This window comes from Tupaia chinensis, unplaced genomic scaffold (assembly GCF_000334495.1).
Source record: "Tupaia chinensis unplaced genomic scaffold, TupChi_1.0 Scaffold000437_1, whole genome shotgun sequence".
In the NCBI taxonomy this organism is placed as follows: Eukaryota; Metazoa; Chordata; class Mammalia; order Scandentia; family Tupaiidae; genus Tupaia; species Tupaia belangeri.
This window is the reverse complement of record NW_006159942.1, coordinates 1,480,976-1,500,979: the sequence shown is the minus strand read 5'-3', so window position 1 is coordinate 1,500,979 and position 20,004 is coordinate 1,480,976. Positions and strand designations below refer to the sequence as shown.

At 39.0% G+C, this 20,004-nt stretch overlaps 1 protein-coding gene across 1 annotated transcript in view; it reads left to right on the top strand.

Moving 5' to 3' along the window:
• PHLDB2 (pleckstrin homology like domain family B member 2) overlaps positions 1 to 20,004 on the top strand; it is a gene marked incomplete in the record, with an annotated part of 125,656 nt that overhangs the window by 30,688 nt on the left and 74,964 nt on the right. The window contains 1 exon segment of the mRNA XM_027774453.1: positions 18,758 to 19,135. Within this exon segment, the coding sequence (XP_027630254.1) occupies positions 18,758 to 19,135 (378 nt within the window).

Below are 20,004 nucleotides of genomic sequence, written 5' to 3'. Positions count from 1 at the left end.
CGCCAGCGTCCTATATCGAAAATCGCTCTCAAAAAAAAAAAAAAAAAAACTAACAGAGGTAGTTGTGAATTGTACTGAATTTCTCATATGTCATACAGACTTTGAAGACTAGGAGGAAATGCTAATTTGTATTATTTATATCACTGAGTTTGTATGTGTATGATTATGATAAAAATAGGCGATGGGCTTGTCTTATATAGGAAGTTGTCCGGCAAGGGGAAGGGTCTCCACGTTGTTCACACATTCTCATGCTGTCCTTAGCCCTGTCTCTTAGCACAAACTAAGCGTGACTTCAAGCTACACACATTCACCAAATGTATTGAGGTATCTTTTCCATTTTAAAGGAATTTATGCTTATTATGGAAAATACTGAAAATAAGAAACACTCCTTGAGAGTCCCACTAATGAATGAAAACACATCACTTTACCATTCTCTCTCTTCTTAACGTTTGTTTGTTTATCTCTTCCAAGAGAGAGAAAGTACCTCTAGTAGGGTCTTGGTGCTGCAATCCATCCACAACTTCAGCTGTGCCAGATCATGGCCACCCACAGGCTTGGCATGTGTAGGGAGGTCTCTAAATGGAAACCTGGACACCCTTCCCATTGGGGTCAGTCTCACAGAGCATCACATTTTACTGCTGTGCCATTCTCTAACCCTTTTGAGCAGATGCTTCTTAAGAATGGACACCTATCAGAAATTATTTTGACTTATGAATGATTAATGATTTCCTTAATGAGAGAAAACCACAGGAGGAAAAAGCAGTTTTATAAATGTATAAGATTATCAGAAGTATTTTATTTAGTAAAAGAAAGTATGATGGGGAAGCAGCAGTTGGCGTAATGGCTATGTCGCTAGACTCCCATGTAGTCAATCGCAGTTCGAGTCCCGGACCTGGTGGCTTAAACTCACACTGGGTGTGTGTGCATGCATGCCCAAGATCCTGAGAGGAGAATGGAGGAGAAGGGATTGTGGTGTGGCCATCCCCGCCGGGAGGTGATTTCTTGCTTTCTGTCTCTATGTCTCTTTCTGGCAAGCACATGGGCCCTATAGCTAAAATCTCTCAAAAAACAAAAACAAAAAACAAATGAAAGTATGATGGAATAAGATATTTGGGTCACGTACAAAGCTGGTTAATGCCCTATGGGACAATAAAATGGCAATGGTTGAAGTAACATGTACAGAAACCATTTTCATCTATGAAGGACAATATTTGATTGACATTTTAGGGAAGAATCATTTACTTTGTTTATAGTTTTTAATAGATCAATGCTTTTACAGGGCTTTCAAATATCCTCACCAATAATAGTGAGTGAGAACAAATGTACTCACCCCTAGAGAATTAGATACTCCTTGGGTGGGTCAGTTGAACAGTGCTCCATTATGACAGTCTCCTTTATTACCATAAATAATCTTAGAGATTATTCATGGTCATGGAAAGTCATTGTGTTTGGGCTCAATTCATTGACATAAATTCAAAAGAAGTTTTTTAATTAGCATATAAAAGCCTTCTTGTACTATAGACAGCCAATATAGTGCTATATTATGTGAGCAATTATTATTAATAAAGCCAGAGAATTAATTTCTATCTGATAATTCATTAAGGAATTTAGAAGAACGTTTTCAATGGCTTCCATCACTCCAGAGAGTGAGTTTCCTTAATGCCCTAATTCGTCTTCTTTTCCAAGTATAGGAAGCCAAACTCAAGATGTTCATGTCTGTGGATTTCATCTTTAGTGTCTGTAAATGTTGATGAATTTATCTTTCCTCCAGAGTTCCAGATCTTCTAAGGCTCATAGCAATCCAGAAAGTGACCTTCCTTGCTACCCGTGAGATTGGAACCCTGTAAAACAGGTTCAACTTCTTGGGAGAGCTTTGTGGATGTTGCTCCACATATGAAGTTGTAACTCCTTTTCCTTAATAGCGGGCTTGCCATACCTAGAGAAGTGAGGTTTATTTTAAAATATGACATCTAGTTTTGGCCTTGGTTGCAGTCTATTTGTCTGATGACATCCCAGTAAAAGAGAGAACAGAGTCTTGTAAAGCAAATGACAATATTGCCATGAAAATCTAGTGACTTAAAAAGTACTTCTTCTTGAATTCCAAAGATTCAAAGACAACAGTTGTTGTTAAAAGAATATTTCATTAATTTGCAAAATCAGAGTCAACTAAACTGAGTGTTAGAATTAGGTCAAGATGAATGATAAGAGTATTTTTCCCATCAAAGAAAAACCATGAAAAATAATATCAATAATGGGACCAGCAGGTGGCATGGTGGTTAACGGTGCTGGATTCTCATGTGGCCAACAGTGGTTCGAGTCCTGAACCAGGCAGTTTGTTTTCTTGCTTTCCCTTTCTCTCTCTCTCTCTCTGTCTCTGTCTGGTCAAATTGAAAAAATAATAATAACAAATGGAGTTAAATAAAAATAAATAATTCTTTAAAAAATAATAATACCAGTGATATTTAAAAACACATCCACATTTAGAAATTTGCATTCCATGGTTAGTTCAGCCAGTTGTATGTGATTAATTTTTATTCTTCTGCACCATAGGCCATTAATTTGACTTCATGAAATTATCTATTTCAGGACTAAGAAGAATTCCCAAAATCTGAGTCAGCTGCCTAGTATTGTCTGATTCTTGTATACACAATGTTAGCTCAAAAGCTCTAAGACAGTCTGTTGGTTGACATATCAGGAGTTAAGAGGAAAGCCTAGTAAAAGGCCCAGCTGCAGTGGTACAGTCCGTACAGTACTGAACTGCAGTGCTGGAAACCACATGGCTAGTTGTGATTTTGGATCCTTGGGTCTCTGGGCATGTATGCATGGGCACCTAGGATCCTGAGAAGCTAGAAAGCTGGGCAAAGGGAATCAGGATATGATGAGACCCTGTCAAGGTTGCTTCTCTGTCTGTCTTTCTTTCTTCTCTACCATCTCAGTAGGGTTTCCAGATAAGAACCCAAAACGTTCCCCTGTGGCTCAAATCACAGAGCATCACATTTTACCACTACACCACTGTCTGGCCCCTGAGATTATTTTATCATAAACCAGAGAGCTTAAATAATTTACAAGTGAGGACCTTTTTATGTTAAATATGCGAAAGTGTATCTCAGCACAAAGCCAAAAACATTACCCTTGTAGGATACTAGATTTTTGCTCTCTGGGCAGATTACTTAGAATAAACTTCCACTGCCTTTTGTAAGTATAAACTGATTTCTCCGAGATTAGCTTGTTATTTCAATTGAGATAATTGCATTTCTGTTTTACACAAATAATTAGTTTTACACTGTCATGCATTGCATTTTTAAAAAATAGGATAAATATAGTAAGATCATGTAAACTCTGCCAAAATTTTAAGATTTTTAGTTCTTCGTATAGATATACTATTTGTAGGTATTATCGATGAAGGAAAATAAAGATCCTTTTCTGCAAAACTGTAATTTTCTATTTCCATCAGCTTCCATCCATTATTCTCTTAACGATGTTGGAAATTATGTTCAAGCTGACACATCACAGAACATGATTACTGCTAACATCAAAAGTTATGTAATAATTATAATTCAGTTTACTTGAGCACAAATTGTATATTTTTCTTAATTTTATTACAGTTAGCATTTTCAGTAAATTAATATAAGACATTAAAGAATTATAGTTAAATTAGTCTCTTAATGCAAAACAAATCCAAATCTTATTTTAAAAATGAAATTACACTTGTAGTAAGCCATGCACTGATTTTTTTTAAGGAAAAAAATGTATAGCTGTTTTTTAAACCAAATTGTCAAAGCAGTTTTATTTATGTAAGAATTGACTTTGATTGTATAAATTGTTCTCTAATGGGAAAAAAATTGTAGTAGAAAATTGTTCTCTAATGGGAAAAAAATTGTAGTAGAAATTGGTGATGAGAAAAGTATTTTTCTTAAAAAGACAGTGCATTTAGGGGGCCAACAGGTGGCACAATGGTTGAAAGTGCTGGATTTCCACATGGCGACCTTAGTTTGAGTCCTGGACCCAGTGACTTGAAAGTCTTGCCGGGCACATGTGTGTGTTCGCGCGCGTGTGTGCAAAATCTCAAGAGCAGAGTGGAAGAGAGGGGATTGTGGTATGGCCATCTCTCCTTTACCTCTCTCTATCTCTCTCCAGTCAGCACATATACTCTATGGTAAAAACCTTTTTAAAAATTGTATTTAAAATAGTAGAATTTTACTTTATTTTCTTAAAATTTGGGAAATGTTAGATTTGCTTCAGTGTGTGTTAGTCTTTATAAAACAGTCAGAACAGCCAAGAAAACAAAATTTACAGAGACTAGCGAGTCAAGGAAGGTGGCATTCTGCCATTTGGGATTTACCCCAGGAACCAAGAAAAGAAAAGATGTACTTGGGCTCTCTGCCCGGTAAGATACACTTAGTGGGCAGTGCAGTTTAATTGACTCTATGGAGCGAGTCCATTTGGACATTTTGGTGGGACCTCCAAAGCATAAATTTCAACAAGCAAACAATCATATAAATATAAAATGACTAGATGCCAAAGATTCACTTAACTTATTAATGAGACAACCAAGCAGGATAAAGCTGGCTCATTAAGTGTAATATCTGTAGTATTTTTTGGCTCAGATGTGATTATACTGCTGTTCCATCTGGGCTTTTGTTTTGTTTTTATTTCACTTGTTCAATCTTTATTTGACAATTCAGGTAATTTTGATGAATATTAAAGACTGAACCATAATTATGAACCTCTAGGGACCATTAATGAGGTATAAATAATTCACTCTGAGTCTATATTAAATAACTTCCATGTGTTGTGCTATTTGAGATGTTCAGTTTTTTACATAAGTTTTTCTTCTTTCTTGCTTTCAGCTACCAATTTGTGTTTTGTCATTAGACAGTCTTTTCTTTTTGTACAGTTTTTTTTTTTTTTTGAGAGGTTTTCGCTATAGGGCGCGTGCGCTCACCAAACAGACAGAGAGAGACATAGAGACAAAAAGCGAGAAATCACCCCCCAGGGGGGATGGTCACGCCGCAATCCCTTCTCCTCCATTCTCCTCTCGGGATCTCGGGCACGCACGCACATGCGCCCGGCGTGAGTTTTAAGCCACTGGGTCCGGGATGCGAACCACAGTTGACTACGTGGGAGTCCAGCAACATAGCCATTTCGCTAACTACTGGTTCCCCTTTTTGTACAGTTTTAAAAACTAGATATCAAGCCTTGATTTGAAATGTTCTAAACTGAAAATTACTAAATGCTAGTGAGGGCTCAACAGGGTCCTCTGTGCCCAAAGTGTGTTCATAGACCTTGTGACATCCATTTGGTCTGATCGGTGGTCATTTAAAATTCCTCGTTCTGAGCTGTATTCCAAGGAGGGGACATTAATGGATAAGGTGTCTCTACAGGGCTGGGAGGATAATTCTTTGATAATTCTTTGTTCTAGAGGCTAGAGAAATCATTATAAAGCAGACAGGATATTCTTTTACCCATCTCATTTGATATCATCATACCTTCCAGTAATCCAGGGGAAGTCGTGGTAGTGGTGGTAATCTTGTGCATGTTATGGTTCAGGGCAGTAAAAGTCCTTTGCAAAAGAAAAGGGAGAAATAAGAAAATGGATAGCAAACCCTACGGCTTACTGTTAGGAGTATTCACTCAGTTATGTTGCCTAAAGCATCTGGTGCTGTTGTGGAGAACCAAAGGATTCCCACAGATTGCTTTCTCACAGATCGAATCCAGTATTTTCATTCTGGCTGATGATTGTCACCTGCAGTTCTTGGTAAACTCCACTGTGGCCATGTAGAACTCTGTAGGGCCACACGTGATATCTGTTTCTCAAACATGTAACATGCTGCCAGCTGTTAGGCAGCACCTGAGTTAAGGCTTTCTGATATTTTACATTACTCTACCAACACGCATTCCCTAAAGAGAAGGTTGGCTTTCTTTCAAGGCTCAAATTAATATTTCCATGGTCGTTTTGTGAGTAAGTGAAAGGTTGAGTTAGTAATTCTGTTTGGAAGCTGTTCTGTTCTTCTAGCTATCTGAAAGCACTTTATAACTAAAGAATATATTTTTTAATGCCAGAAGGTGCACATATGTGCATGCACATGAGAGAGAGAGAGAGAGAGGGAACCCCTCAGTGGGGCCTGGTCACATTACCATCCATTTTCCTCCAATTTTCTATCCCGTGATCCTGTGCTTATGCACACAACTAGAATGGTAAGCCACTTGGACCAGAATTCACATCCTCGTTGGCTATCTGGGATATAACTCCCTCTTCACAGCACTTAACCACGGTGTTACATGGCCCTACTACTGAAAAATTTTAATTTGCCTGAGTGAATGTCTTTCTTGCTCATTTCTGTGTGTCCACCTCCTAGCCAGGTGACTAGAGTGCAGGAAATACTGTATACATGTTTTGTTTTTCTTTTTTTGTATACATATTTTTAAAAGAGTAATTGAATGTATTTCCGATATCCATTCATGACATTTTTCCTGGATTTTCTTATTTTGCCCCGGTAGGTTGCACCTCTAATTCTCAGACATTATGCATTTAGTTTCAGGTAATAGTGAAGCTCTATATAAAAGAATGCTTATATCTCAGCATAAGTGCATTCTTTTTACTTCTAGAAAAGGGAAAAATGAAGGTGAAATGGGCTAGCCTGTGGTATATTAAGATAACTGGATCCTTCATGGCTAACTGGGCAATTCAAGGCCCAGACCCAGCAGCTTGAGAAATATACCAGGTACATGTGCATATGTGCCCAGAACCCCAAAATGGAAGGAGAAATGGAGGTGAAATGGAGGTGAAGGGATTGTGGCATGACCATTCCTCATGGGGGATGCTTTCCCTCTTTTCCTCTCTCTCTCTCTCTTTCACACACACACACACACACACACACACATATACACACAAGCACATGCACCCTTTGAGAAAATTTTTTTTTTAATTTTTTAATGTGAAAATGAATTATTTTTTTTCTACTTTGAAAAATCTGTAGTACTCTTTGTAAAAACTGGTACTTTCTTAGATCATAAGAAAATCAAGACAGCAGGCTCCAGAGTCTTGCTTGTATACTGTTGAACATGCCATAGAACTGATGTTTCTAAATGTAAATACAAGTATAATTGAACATATTTGGTTAAGGAGTTCTGCTATTTTATACAATAACTTTATATTTTTTCCAATCTCCTAAAGGTGATCAAATGCAAATACTATTTTAAAAACCAAAGAGTAAACAGATTGTATCATTCCATTTGATAATTAAAAAAAAAAAAAAAATTGTTCAAGAACCCAAGACTAGTGAGCGTTTTTAGGTGGTTCCTTCACCTGTAGATATGTTTTACTTCCTTCCTTGCTTCTTGCTGTCTACTTCCTTGTGACTTGTGATTCCAGAAAACAACTTAGGCACTCAGAGTATTTGACTGTACTGAGCTGAATTGTCAGTTTGACAGCATTTTTTGGTTGGATAGCAGAAAGGACAGTGTTAAGAGAATGCCTATTGTTGTCCAGTCATAGTTTTAACTTTTTTTTTTTTTAGAAGAATGTCTTTGAAATGTGAAGGCGTGCTAAGTATTGAAAACTAGTTTGTCTTCTAGTCTGACTTGAAAAAAATTTTCTTCTTGACGTGACCCCTCTACTTGCTACATCTTGATGATAGATTTAATTAAAAAAAACAAAAAGGAACTAGTGGAAGGTGAGCCAGGTTAAAATGAAAATGGGGTGAGAGGTTGGCTTGCTAACCAAATAAACTTAGTGGTTCAGACTTTTAAAGCACTATTTAGAACGCTGATACTAAAACAAATAATAACAGGTGGCATAGTGGTTAAGGCACTGGACTCCCACATGGCTGACTGTAGTTCGAGTTTCAGACCTGGCAGCTTGAAGCTCACATGGGGTGCATGTGCGTGTGTGTTCAAAATCCTAGTAGGAGAATGAAGAAGAAGGGATTATAGCATAGCCATTGAAGGGGAGTAGTGAGTTCTCATTTTCTCTCTCATTGTCTCTGTTTCCCTCCAGTGATCGTATGCACCATATGGCAATAACCTTAAATAATAATTATAATAAATACATACACTTCCTATATTCTGGCCTAGAGTGGGCATTGTTCCATGAATTGATTTAATTTTCAGATTTGGCCTAAGTCTTAACCTTAATTGTTTCTGTGGAACCCTTACTTAGCTCTAGTGTTTAAAATAGCCCAGCAATTCTTTGACATTCTCTGCCTTCTTTCAGTTTCAAGCCTTGCTTGGGTGGTTTATAGATCTAGCTCAGAAATATAATGTGAGTCACAAATGTTAGCTACATATGCCATTTCGAGTTTTCGTGCATTCAAAAAAAGTAAACAAAGAAAAATAGGTGAAATTAAGTATAATGTATTAGCACATGAGATTGATGATACTGTCTAAATAAACTATCCATCTAAGTAAACAGCCTTCCTTTGTGTCTAAATAAAGTAAGAGGAAATCTATAACTACTGGGTAATATAAAGAAGATTATCCATCATCAGATCGCCTTGGGTCATTAGCAAGTGAAGCAAGGGCTTTGTATCTTGTGATCAGCACCTTGTTGGCACATATGTCGATGTTCATTAAATATCGAAGGCATTAGTCATTAGCACCTTGCTGATTGTCTACAGTTAGTCACTTTTTTCCCCTTTTTCTTCAAGAAAAGATGGGCAGAAAAGGAGTGAGAAGGGGAAAATGAGCACTTACAATAATCTAGTGATTTTACCTTGAGCAAACAGAGCTAAAGTCTTAATGTAATTCTAGACTGCAGTTGTCGATGGCAGTTGTTACTAAAAACGGGTTGCTCCTAATTTGATAGCAACCGTAGGTCCTTGTTAGGGTGGCAGTACAAGTTATTGCCTCTTGATGGTGCCACACATTTAAAAATCTCTGCTCAGAATTTGAGAGATGTGTATTGTGAATCTTAGCATAGTTTAGCATTCTCAGGCCAAATGCTGAAAAGCAGAAGACAACTTAGACTAATAGGAGGTCCTGTATGGCACCAAATCAATTATGGAAGGAAATAATTTTATTTTAAAAAGATAAATCTGGGGACCAGCAGTTAGCGTAATGACTATGTTGCTGGACTCCCACGTAGTCAACCGCGGTTCGCGTCCTGGATCCGGTGGCTTAAAACTCACACCGGGCGCGTGTGCGTGCGTGCCCAAGATCCCGAGAGGAGAATGGAGGAGAAGGGATTGCGGTGTGGCCATCCCCTCTGGAGGATGATTTCTTGCTTTCTATCTCTCTGGCTCTCTCTGTCTGGCAAGCGCACGTGCCCTATAGCAAAAATACCTCTCCAAAAAAGAAAAAAAAAAAAGATAAATCTGTAAGTAAATATTCACTTTAAAATAATATATAAAGCTCAAAAATAAAATTTTTAGGAATAAAGTGTACAAACTGGATGAAAATTGAAATTATATTGGTACCCGGTATGTGGGAATGGAGATACTTTTGATTCTTTGTAGTAAAAATGGCCTCCATATTTGTTGACAAGTTACTTAGTGTATCTAACTTAAAAGTCAACTACTTATTGAACTATCTTTTAAAAATTTCTCATTAGATAATAGATGTAGTGATTGTGTTGGCTATTCTTTTTTTTTTTTGACATAGGATGAATGTACTTGCCAAAGAGAAAGAGAGAAGGAAAAGTGAGAAAACACCCCTCAAAAGGCATAGTCATGCCGCTATCCTTCTCTTCCACACTCCTCGGGATTTTACACACACATGCACACACTCCTGGTATGTTTTTCAAGATGCTGGGTCCAGGACTCTCATTGCACAGTTGGCCACGTGTTCAGCCACCTTAACTACCATGCCACTGACTGGCATCTGTTCTAGCCAGTTCTTGTAATGTGACCTTTTGTCCCCCAGATCTAGAAAAGTTCATGGGCATATTTGGTTTGGAGAATATTTTTGAGGGGTGTTCACTTTTGTTTTTTGCTTTTTTTTTTTTTAAAAAAATAAATATATCCATTACCTTCTCCATGGAAAGAAACATTTCATTTAAGCTATGTCCATGTACAAGTTGAGACCTATTAGGAGGCACTTTTTAAAAATAAACTCTTTATTTTGAGGCAATTGGAGATTCACATTGCGATTATAAGAATGAATTCAGAGGGTTCCTGTGTATCCTTTACCCAGCTTCCTCCAATGGTAACATACAAAACTATAGTAGAATATCACAACCCGATATTGACATTGAAAGTCAAGACAGAGTACAACACTGCCCCCAGCAGGGTCCCTCATGTTGGTCTTTCATACCTACTGTCACTTCCCTCCTTCTAAACCTCGTATACCAGCTAACCTGTGCTCCATTTCTGTGATTTTTGTCGTTTCAGGAATGTTACATTTATATAAAACATGGTACATAACCTTGGGGGTAGGCTTTTTTCTGCTCAGCATCATTCTCTGGAATTCGAGTCAGGGAATTACTTGTTTCCTCTGTTGTGAAAATCCCAGGGAATCCACTTCTGTGCTGTCCTTATTTCTGTTTTGTTGTTGTTGTCATTCTTCCTTGTTTTTCTTGTTCTGTGCTTCCTTGCAGACCCTAGGTTCCTAGCTGATCTGCCTTCTGATCTGCCTTCCTCTTCCCCCTTTGAGTCTGCTGTTTTGTACATAGAGGTATACCTATGTACATCCTCTCCTTGGAGACAGACAGAAAGAAACAGTGAGAGGAAAAGGTAGAAATTCCCTCGTGGGGAGTGGCCACACCACAATTCCTTCTCCTCCATTCTCCTCTTCAGATTTCGAGCATGCACACACAAAAGCCCACCGTGATTTTTAAGCCGCTGTCCAGGACTCAAACCACGGTTGGCCATGTAGGAGTCCAGCACCTTAACCGCCATGTACCTGCCAGCACCTCACTTTCCTTTTTTTTACACCTAGGCTTTCCTACTTTTTACTCAACTAACTTACTTAAGCATACAAAAATTACTCATTTTTTAAAGAATAGTCTGTATGTTTAAATGTGAGGACTTAGTTAAAGGTCTTGCAATTTCTCATGCACTGATTTTGATTGAACAAAATAAAATATTATATAAAACTCCAGAAGTATTTTAGCAGATTGTGCTTAATATACGACGGTCTCTCAGAAGAAATAAATAAAAGAATCCTCTATAATTTGGTTAAGCCAACATGAAAATGTTAGCAGAAGACAATATTATTGAACTTTAGTTGTGTTTTCTTTAATGTGTGGAGCAATAGCACAATTTTTTTAATAGACGGGACTCGGGCACTTTGTAGATGTTCTGTTGAAACACTGTCCATGTAAGAGTAAAAACATCTGGCATGTTTTGTTAGGTACTCTATGGAAATTATGATTATATTAATCACATGATTTCCCTCCTTTATAGCCAGTGCTTTTAAGTCATCAGGGAGAAGTGCTTTTTTCCTTTTCAATGGCAAAATGATTAAAAAGTGGCATCAAGAAAAAGGACTAAAATATAGAGAATCCCAGTTAAATGATAATTGTGATCAGAAATCAAGCTAAGTCTTTCTAACAAAATGCAAGTAATAAGATGAGAAAAGTAAGCTGAGAAAATATTCCTGGATCAAAAGTTAACAGGTTTAACATCTGATAACAGAATAACCAAATATATTACTTTAGGACTTTTATTTATTTATTTATTTTTTTGGGCTGTACTATAGGGTACATGTGCTTGCAATGGGGAAAGAGAGAGAGAGAGACAGATCATGGGGGGATGGCACACTGCAGTCCCTTCTATTCCATTCTCCTCTTGGGATTTTGTGAATATACGCACAGGTGCCTAGTGTGATTTTCATCCTTCTCTTCCATTCTCCTCTTGGGATTTAGTGAATATACGCACATGTGCCTAGTGTGATTTTCACGTCACAGGGTCCAGGACTTAAACCACAGAGTTGGCCATGTGGGATCCAGCTGCCCCAACCTGCATGCCACCTCCTGGCCCAGGACATGTTTGATGTTAATGAAAATAAAAATAAACAAATATTACCTCAGCATATATATATACACACATATAAAACTGTCTAGATTACACACTATACATATATATAACTGTATGATTATACACATACATATATCTCTACATATATATAAAAATCTACATATATATGTAGACTATATGTGTGTAATCTATACAGTTATATATTATTATACCATGTTATCAAATTACTACATTTATTAATATATTAGGTGTCTTAGTAGTTACATACATTATGTAATTATTTTATGCTTATATCTATATTTAAAGTACAACTTCCAATTCTAAAATAGGGACATAGCTAGAAGCAGTACTAGAGGCCCATGCGTTTGAGGGGGATGTTGATAACAGGTGATTAATGGTAATTTTTAAAAACAACCGAGCAGTGACATTGATGGGAGATAAAATGAAAAGAACTGGGTTTCTGGCTAAGCCACAGTGGTGCAATGGGAGGGTGCACCTGAGGCTGTGTGGGAGGCCCAGGTTCACCTCTGGCTCCATGTGATCAGGTGGCTCGTGCCTGTAGACCTAGCTGACTGGAACCTGGGGCTGGGGGATTGCTATGTGAAATCCTGTTGAAAGTAGCTATTTTTCTCTCTGTCTCTCTCCCTCCCACATGCACTCTCTCCCTCTCCCATTAAACAAATGAACAAAAAAATTGGTATTTTTGTTTGATTATGAGGAAAGGCAAGAAATGACAAGCTCCTTGTCATTTGTCAATGATGTACATACTCATTAGGGTAGGGACACCCTTGACCGATAAGGTGGAGCCAGGGACAGTCTGAATAGAAACCTGAGTTTTCTGTCAAGGGAGAACTGTGTGCACAGGGTAGAAGAACGAATGTTTGGAGAAGAGTTCTTCCTTCCTAGAAGCTACTCCACTGGACTTAATGTGCTATGGAGATTGTATGTTGCTCTCTATTAATGGGGGCAGAGAGACTCAATGACAGAGAGGATGAAAAAGATTTCTTCCTCCCTCGGTTACTATGGCAACTGGGAACCAGTCTACTGCCAGGAGCAGAGGTACATGGACCACCCAGCAAGGGAATTTAGGGCCTCAAGGGAGGGAATTCTGTCTCCTTTCAGATTGACAAAGCAACCCCATAGATCTGTGGATATTTCAGAGAGACTTCTGGCTACTTAACATATTTTTCTCATATTTCTTTTTCTTGAAAACAACTGGGTTTGCTTTTTAGTTTTTTTGTTAACCAGTATTAGAGATGATTTTCGGGGCCCATCAGACAATTATCTAGTTTTCTTTAAGCTTTTGTTGGAAGCTGATCATAATAGGCACAGTTTCTACTCACAAGAGATTTATTTCTCTCTCTCTGTTTTTTTTTTTTTTTTTCCTAGAGAAATTTTTGCTATAGGGAGTGTGCACTTGCTAGAGAGACAGAAAATGAGAAATCACCCCACAGGGGGAATGGCCACACCACAGTCTCTTCTCTTCCATTCTCCTCTCAGGATTTTGGGCATACATGCTCATGTACCCATCATGAGTTTTAAGCCACCAGGTCCGGAATTTGAACCACATGGGAGCCCAGAGACGTAACCATTACACCATCTACTGGTCCCGAGATTTATCCCTTAACACACACACACACACACACACACACACAAAGACTTTTAGCCATTGTTTCTACTTTCCTTCCCTATTGGCCTACCCAACTGAAACATCAGAATTTGTTCATGGAATTCTAGAAATTCTGCTTACTATTAGCTCTACCTCTTCTCGTTCTGCCACCTCCTTCAGGGTTTCTCAGTCTTGCTGGTACACCCTATGCATTTATTCCAGAAGTTTACTTGGGGCTGTTGAGATCTCTTGAGTCTTGATATAGAGGAGGGATGGTGGCCCATTTCTGTGCGGGGACTTCATCCCTTGTTGCCTAAAGAACCCCGTATCTCTAGTCACGTGCTAGTGTGATCTCTGAGCTTACCACGCTAGGTCCTGATTCCGTGCCTTTCTTCCGTGGTTCCTTTCCAGAAATGCCCTGCTCGCCCTGTCCCAACACATCAGACAGACTCATATTTATCATTGAGGACTCAATTTTACTTTTCTGTTATTTTTGTATATCGCTCCCCCGTAGTGAATCTAGGGATTTTCTGTTAACTTCTTTCATTACTGTTACTCTAACTAATCATCAGCTTTTTGTGCCTCCTGTTAGAAATTTGAGATACGCTGTATTTGTCCATCTCCGTCCTTAGCACTCAGCCCCGGGCACTGAGTAACTTGATAAATCTTTGTTCAACTGTCAATTTTGAAGACATTGTGTTCATAGGGTTAGCAGAAAAGAGAAGTGAAGCCATACTTATCAGTTCTAGTAGGTCCTCTTACAAAGAAAATCTCCTTTCAACTAAATCATATCTAACCATTAAAGGCTGACCCCTTCTGTTTTATGTAATAAATGACCTCATGTACTTGAAGGTAACAAGCAGATTTGTTGAAAAAGTATATTTACTTATTTGTCTATGAGAGAGACAGAGAAATGGGGACCACCAGCAGGGTCTCCAGACCGTAATCTACTCCCAGTCTCAGCTGGTCCAGTCAGTGGCACCCACACACCTGGTGTGTGAAGAGAGGTCCCGGACACAAACGTAGGACTGAGTCGTGTCGGGCTACCACAGTGCCAACCCTGACCCAACAAAAGGCTTTGACCCAAGATTTCCTTTGTGCTCAAGTATCAGCAGTTGCTTTTCTGCATTATTTATTTATTTTCAGTTTTGGATTTAATTTATTTAACATATTGTGTAGGTTTGAGGTTGACATGATGTTGTGAGATACGCTGTATCTAGACAGTAAAATGGTTCCTCTCATGAAGCAAATGCATGTGTCTGTCATCTCACATAGTTACTTTTTTTGGTGAAAATAGTAGCAAAAATGTACTTAAAGATTTACTTAGCAAACATCTCTAATACAATTTTATTAACCATGCTCCCCTTGTTGTACATTAAATGTATTTATTGATGCCATATATTCACAGTCCTGTGGCCTAGCTGTTTGGTCTTGGTTATGAGGAAAGTGGACAGACTTCCATGATAGACAGGCTCCCCCGCTCTCCACAGGGCTGTGGAACTACACTGGGGCAATGTCAGGTACATTCCTCTGAAGAGAGAAGGAAGCTCTGAGGTTAGAAATCCTCTGAAAGAAAAAACTCCATGCCAGGTAAAAAGATCTTTACATTTTTAAAGATCTTCTAATCCCTTCAAAGCTTCCTTTGATATGTGTGGGATATGGAGCAGGAGGAAAGACCTAATAGGAAAAGAGACAGAAGAAAAACCTAAAACTGTATTTGAAATGATTTGATCCAGAGTGACTTACTTTCTAAGTCCTCAGCAGCAGTGTTTTGGGCTATTTGGCGATCTAGGCTATGTATGGTGGCTTTTCAAGAGTATGCACAGTACGTTGCTATTTTGGGAAGGTGGATGGCATCTAGGGATCTCAAAGAAGATAGCTTTTCATCTCAGCAGTTTCCCAGGGCAAGGTTCAATGAAAATGGAATTTTAGGAAGAGGGACCATCATTCTCAGTTTGCCAGGACCAATCCTAGACTGGACTTGATGTTCCAGCCTAAGTATTAATAGTGCTGTCTTTGGTTTTCATAGTGTCCTGACCTGGAATGGTCGCCCTGATTTTGGGTCATACAAGGTGGAGGATGTTGGCATGATGAATGAGAAGGAACCACACTCCAGAAAGAGGAGATGAAGGGAAAATGATCTTACGAGGGCAATTCTGCTTAGGGTTTTCCTTAAAAGGCTCCTTGTAATGTTTTCTAAAATGCCTTGTGGACCTTTCTGACACGCTTGTCGAGATCAGTTTATTTTTCTTCACGGCAGTTCTTAGGGGGCCAGTGGGTCTCGGTGCAGCCTGCATTAGTTTTAGACTCAGGGCAGCAGTGCTGCATATGTGTGTGACTCAAGCCTAGACGGATTGGCTGGGAATGGGGTGATAAGAATAGAGAGAAACACATACCAGTAGACCAAACTTCCTGTGCACAAGCCTTTGAATACTGCGTTTCACTGTCTGAAATAGCATTCATCTTAAAGCTGGGATCATTTATTCCTTCTGGAATTAAGCAATAGCACTGGCAGCAAAAGAAACTATTTTGGGAAGGAGATGTAGGAGGAGCTTTGCTATGTGTAACGTGCTAGGCAGAAGTACCTTTCATGCTTTGTAAGGCTGTACCATTCATTAGAGCCCTGGGAAATGGAAATAGACAACTTTCAGATAATCCCAAATTAATTGGTACCAAGGCTAATGTATGCCTATTATGATCTACAAAGCTTAGCAGCACCTGAGGTTAGGTGCAGCAACTTAATTATCTTAATGGCAGAAAGGGAATTTGTCTTTGGAGATAAGCCTCTGCTGTAGATGCTGCTGAAAGGGGTAAAAGAGAACATCTTGTCCCATCCCTCTTCTTACATCTGCCTTTGCAGGTTATTTTTACATCTTCCCATGTAGATTTTTCCAGATCATTAGGGAAATTTGAAATAAGGCAACGAATGCCTTGTCCTTCCTGTTCCCTCCCCGTAAAGCTGAGGTGGGTCGGGCTTGGCAGCTGGTAACAGCTACAGAGATAAATAGGCGCCAGGGCTCCTGATGGACACTGCAGAAGAGCCTGCAGTGAGGCTGTGCAGCTTTGTGGCTACACAGTGTCTGCCTTGGGAAGAGGCCATGAGGACCAAGCTGCAGCTGGAGTCCAGAAGTCCAGGCACTGAAAGGGAGGTGGGACCTTCCAGGAACTAGTTCAATAGTCCTTTTGATCCAGCTATTGCTCTTTTGGAGGGTCGGGGAAAGGTACTTTAAACAGCCGATGAAGTCAGATACACCTTAAGTGACTCCTGTCTTGTCACTGTGTGTTGAATGAAAACCCAGGAGTTACGATCATCTAGTCCCATGGACTTTTCTGTTCATTCCTACTTCAACTAATAAAGCACTGACTGTCTTCTGAATTTCGTGTTAAGGAAGTAGCTCAAACTAGAAATTGAACACAGTAGACCAGTGCTGCTCATTCTTTTCCTATTTTGTTCCTGATAAACAGCTGGGAAAGTATTTCCATGGAGGGCTTTTGAAGTCTCTTTGCAGTGTGGTAAATCTCATCACAAGAGGTGTTTTGGTTGTTGTTGTTTTAGGTTCTTTCTTTCATTTTGGTATTGGAGTTATTGTGATAGGTAAAGATGTTGAATTTCCCTACCCAAACCTCGTCTGGGCTTATGAGAAGCCTTTTGTCATTATGTCTTGTTGTTTACAAACATGTAATTAATTAAAGTTAAAAAGCGTGTGTGTCTGTTTAGCATGGGGATCCTGGTGCGCTTAGTAGTACCATTATAGACATGAATGGACTATATATTGATTTTGGAAAAAAAAAAATGAACTATTTTATTTCCTAGCTAAATGAATCAAAATTTATTAATCCCAGAGTTTGAAATATTTTGATGTCTTTTTATCTGGACCTGACATAAAATGTTCCTCATTTGATTGCAAATTTTCTACCTTTTTACCATTTTAATTATTCATGTGAGAAATTAGTAGAAAAGACCTTACATGGTGACCAGGCATTAAAAAAAAAAAGAAAATTTTGAAGCATTTCCAGAAAAAATATTGACATAGATTTGTCTTTTGAATAAAGATTCTGTGAGTAGATGTTTTTCTCTTGCTATGTCTAACAGTAGAATAATATTTTTATAGGAAATCAAACAATGAATTTTTGTTCCTGATAAACAGCTGGGAAAGTATTTCCATGGAGGGCTTTTGAAGTCTCTTTGCAGTGTGGTAAATCTCATCACAAGAGGTGTTTTGGTTGTTGTTGTTTTAGGTTCTTTCTTTCATTTTGGTATTGGAGTTATTGTGATAGGTAAAGATGTTGAATTTCCCTACCCAAACCTCGTCTGGGCTTATGAGAAGCCTTTTGTCATTATGTCTTGTTGTTTACAAACATGTAATTAATTAAAGTTAAAAAGTGTGTGTGTCTGTTGAGCATGGGGATCCTGGTGCGCTTAGTAGTACCATTATAGACATGAATGGACTATATATTGATTTTGGAAAAAAAAAAATGAACTATTTTATTTCCTAGCTAAATGAATCAAAATTTATTAATCCCAGAGTTTGAAATATTTTGATGTCTTTTTATCTGGACCTGACATAAAATGTTCCTCATTTGATTGCAAATTTTCTACCTTTTTACCATTTTAATTATTCATGTGAGAAATTAGTAGAAAAGACCTTACATGGTGACCAGGCATTAAAAAAAAAAGAAAATTTTGAAGCATTTCCAGAAAAAATATTGACATAGATTTGTCTTTTGAATAAAGATTCTGTGAGTAGATGTTTTTCTCTTGCTATGTCTAACAGTAGAATAATATTTTTATAGGAAATCAAACAATGAATTTTAATTGCGAGCATTAAGTCTGTAGTAGTGAAGGTATTAAATATTGCTAAAGGTAGTAATCGGTGGGTGGAAAAGGAGATGGATAAGAAATGGAGATTTTAAAAAACCTTTGCAGTGTTAGGAGAACTGATAAATCGAAACAGGCTTACTGAGTGTTGGTATGTGCTGGGTCGGCCCTGGGCTCGGTGGCTACAGGGGACAGCCAGGATGCGGTTTGCGAGGAAAATTGCATATTGTAAACCCAAGTTTTGTCTTCATCTTTCAATGCATATCCGTAACAGATGACTGGAAAATCAGCACTAGCAAGTGTCTATGGGTTTGGGTGTGAAATGAAATCACCAGCGGATCCCCCAGCCTCTTCAGCTGGAGTTGTGTCCATTCTCCCCAACTCACTGGCGTTCCCCTCCTCTCTGTGTCCTAGGAGAGACAGCGTCTGGAAACCATCCTCAGTCTCTGTGCTGAATACACAAAGCCTGACAGTCGCTTGTCCACTGGCACCACTGTGGCAGATGTTCAGAAAATCAACAAGGAACTCGAGAAGCTGCAGCTCTCCGATGAGGAGTCGGTGTTTGAAGAAACCCTGGTGAGCCCTGACACAAGATACAGGTGCCACCGGAAAGGCTCCGTGCACGATGCAGACCTGGTCGGCTTTGGCAGCCTCAGTCAAAGCAGTGCCAGCTTCCTCACCCCCAGGAGCGGCAGGACCGATGAACTGCTGGGTGACCTCACCAGGACTCCCCCACCACCATCCTTTCTGAAAGCCTCCAGCGAGTCCTCTTATCTAAGTATCCTACCAAAGGTAATGGTGGAACAGAGACTGAGATTTAAGCCAAGGGCTATGCTTCTGCTTAGGCCTGGAGACTAGAGGTTTTGTTTTTGGAGAGGTTTTTGCGATAGAGAGCGTGCGCTTGCCAGAAAGACAGAGAGAGACAGAGAGACAGAAAGCGAGAAATCATCCCCCAGGGGGGATGGTCACGCTGCAATCCCTTCTCCTCCATTCTCCTCTCAGGATCTTGGGCATGCATGCACATGCACCGGCGTGAGTTCTAAGCCACCGGGTCCAGGACGTGAACCGCGGTTGACTACGTGGGAATCCAGCGACATAGCCATTACGCTGACTGTTGGTCCTGGAAACTAGAGATTTTATAATGATAATTTTCCAGAAGTTTGCAGTGAAATTTAATTAGCTGAACAAGATGTAGTAAATTAGGATGTTTATGATAAAGTGAAAAAATTGCATTATTAATACATAGCACAGATGAGTAGAAAGGAAATTTTCTCTTTTCCTCATCGCCTCCCAGTTTATACCCAACAGATAAACAGTTAAAATATTGGAAAGACCTTACCTGCCTTCTTTTCTAATGTTTTCTGTGAATACATAGCTAGACAGGAAGGTCTTCAAAAAGTTCATGGAAAATGCATATTCTGAAAAACTATGCATGGATTTAAAACTTTTTGGACTGTGATAAACTCATCATTTAAGTCAATTTTTTTCTAAGCGCTTTTGTATTGGAAGGCCAACAACACACAGTGTGCTACACTTCCTCTCCCCTCCCCCCCGCACTGGCTATCTTGAGCATTTTTGGATATTAGTATCTACAGTTCTACCTCATTCCTTTTTTTTTTTTTTTTTTTAAGGGGTTTTTTCTTAAGGGCTCCAACAACTCC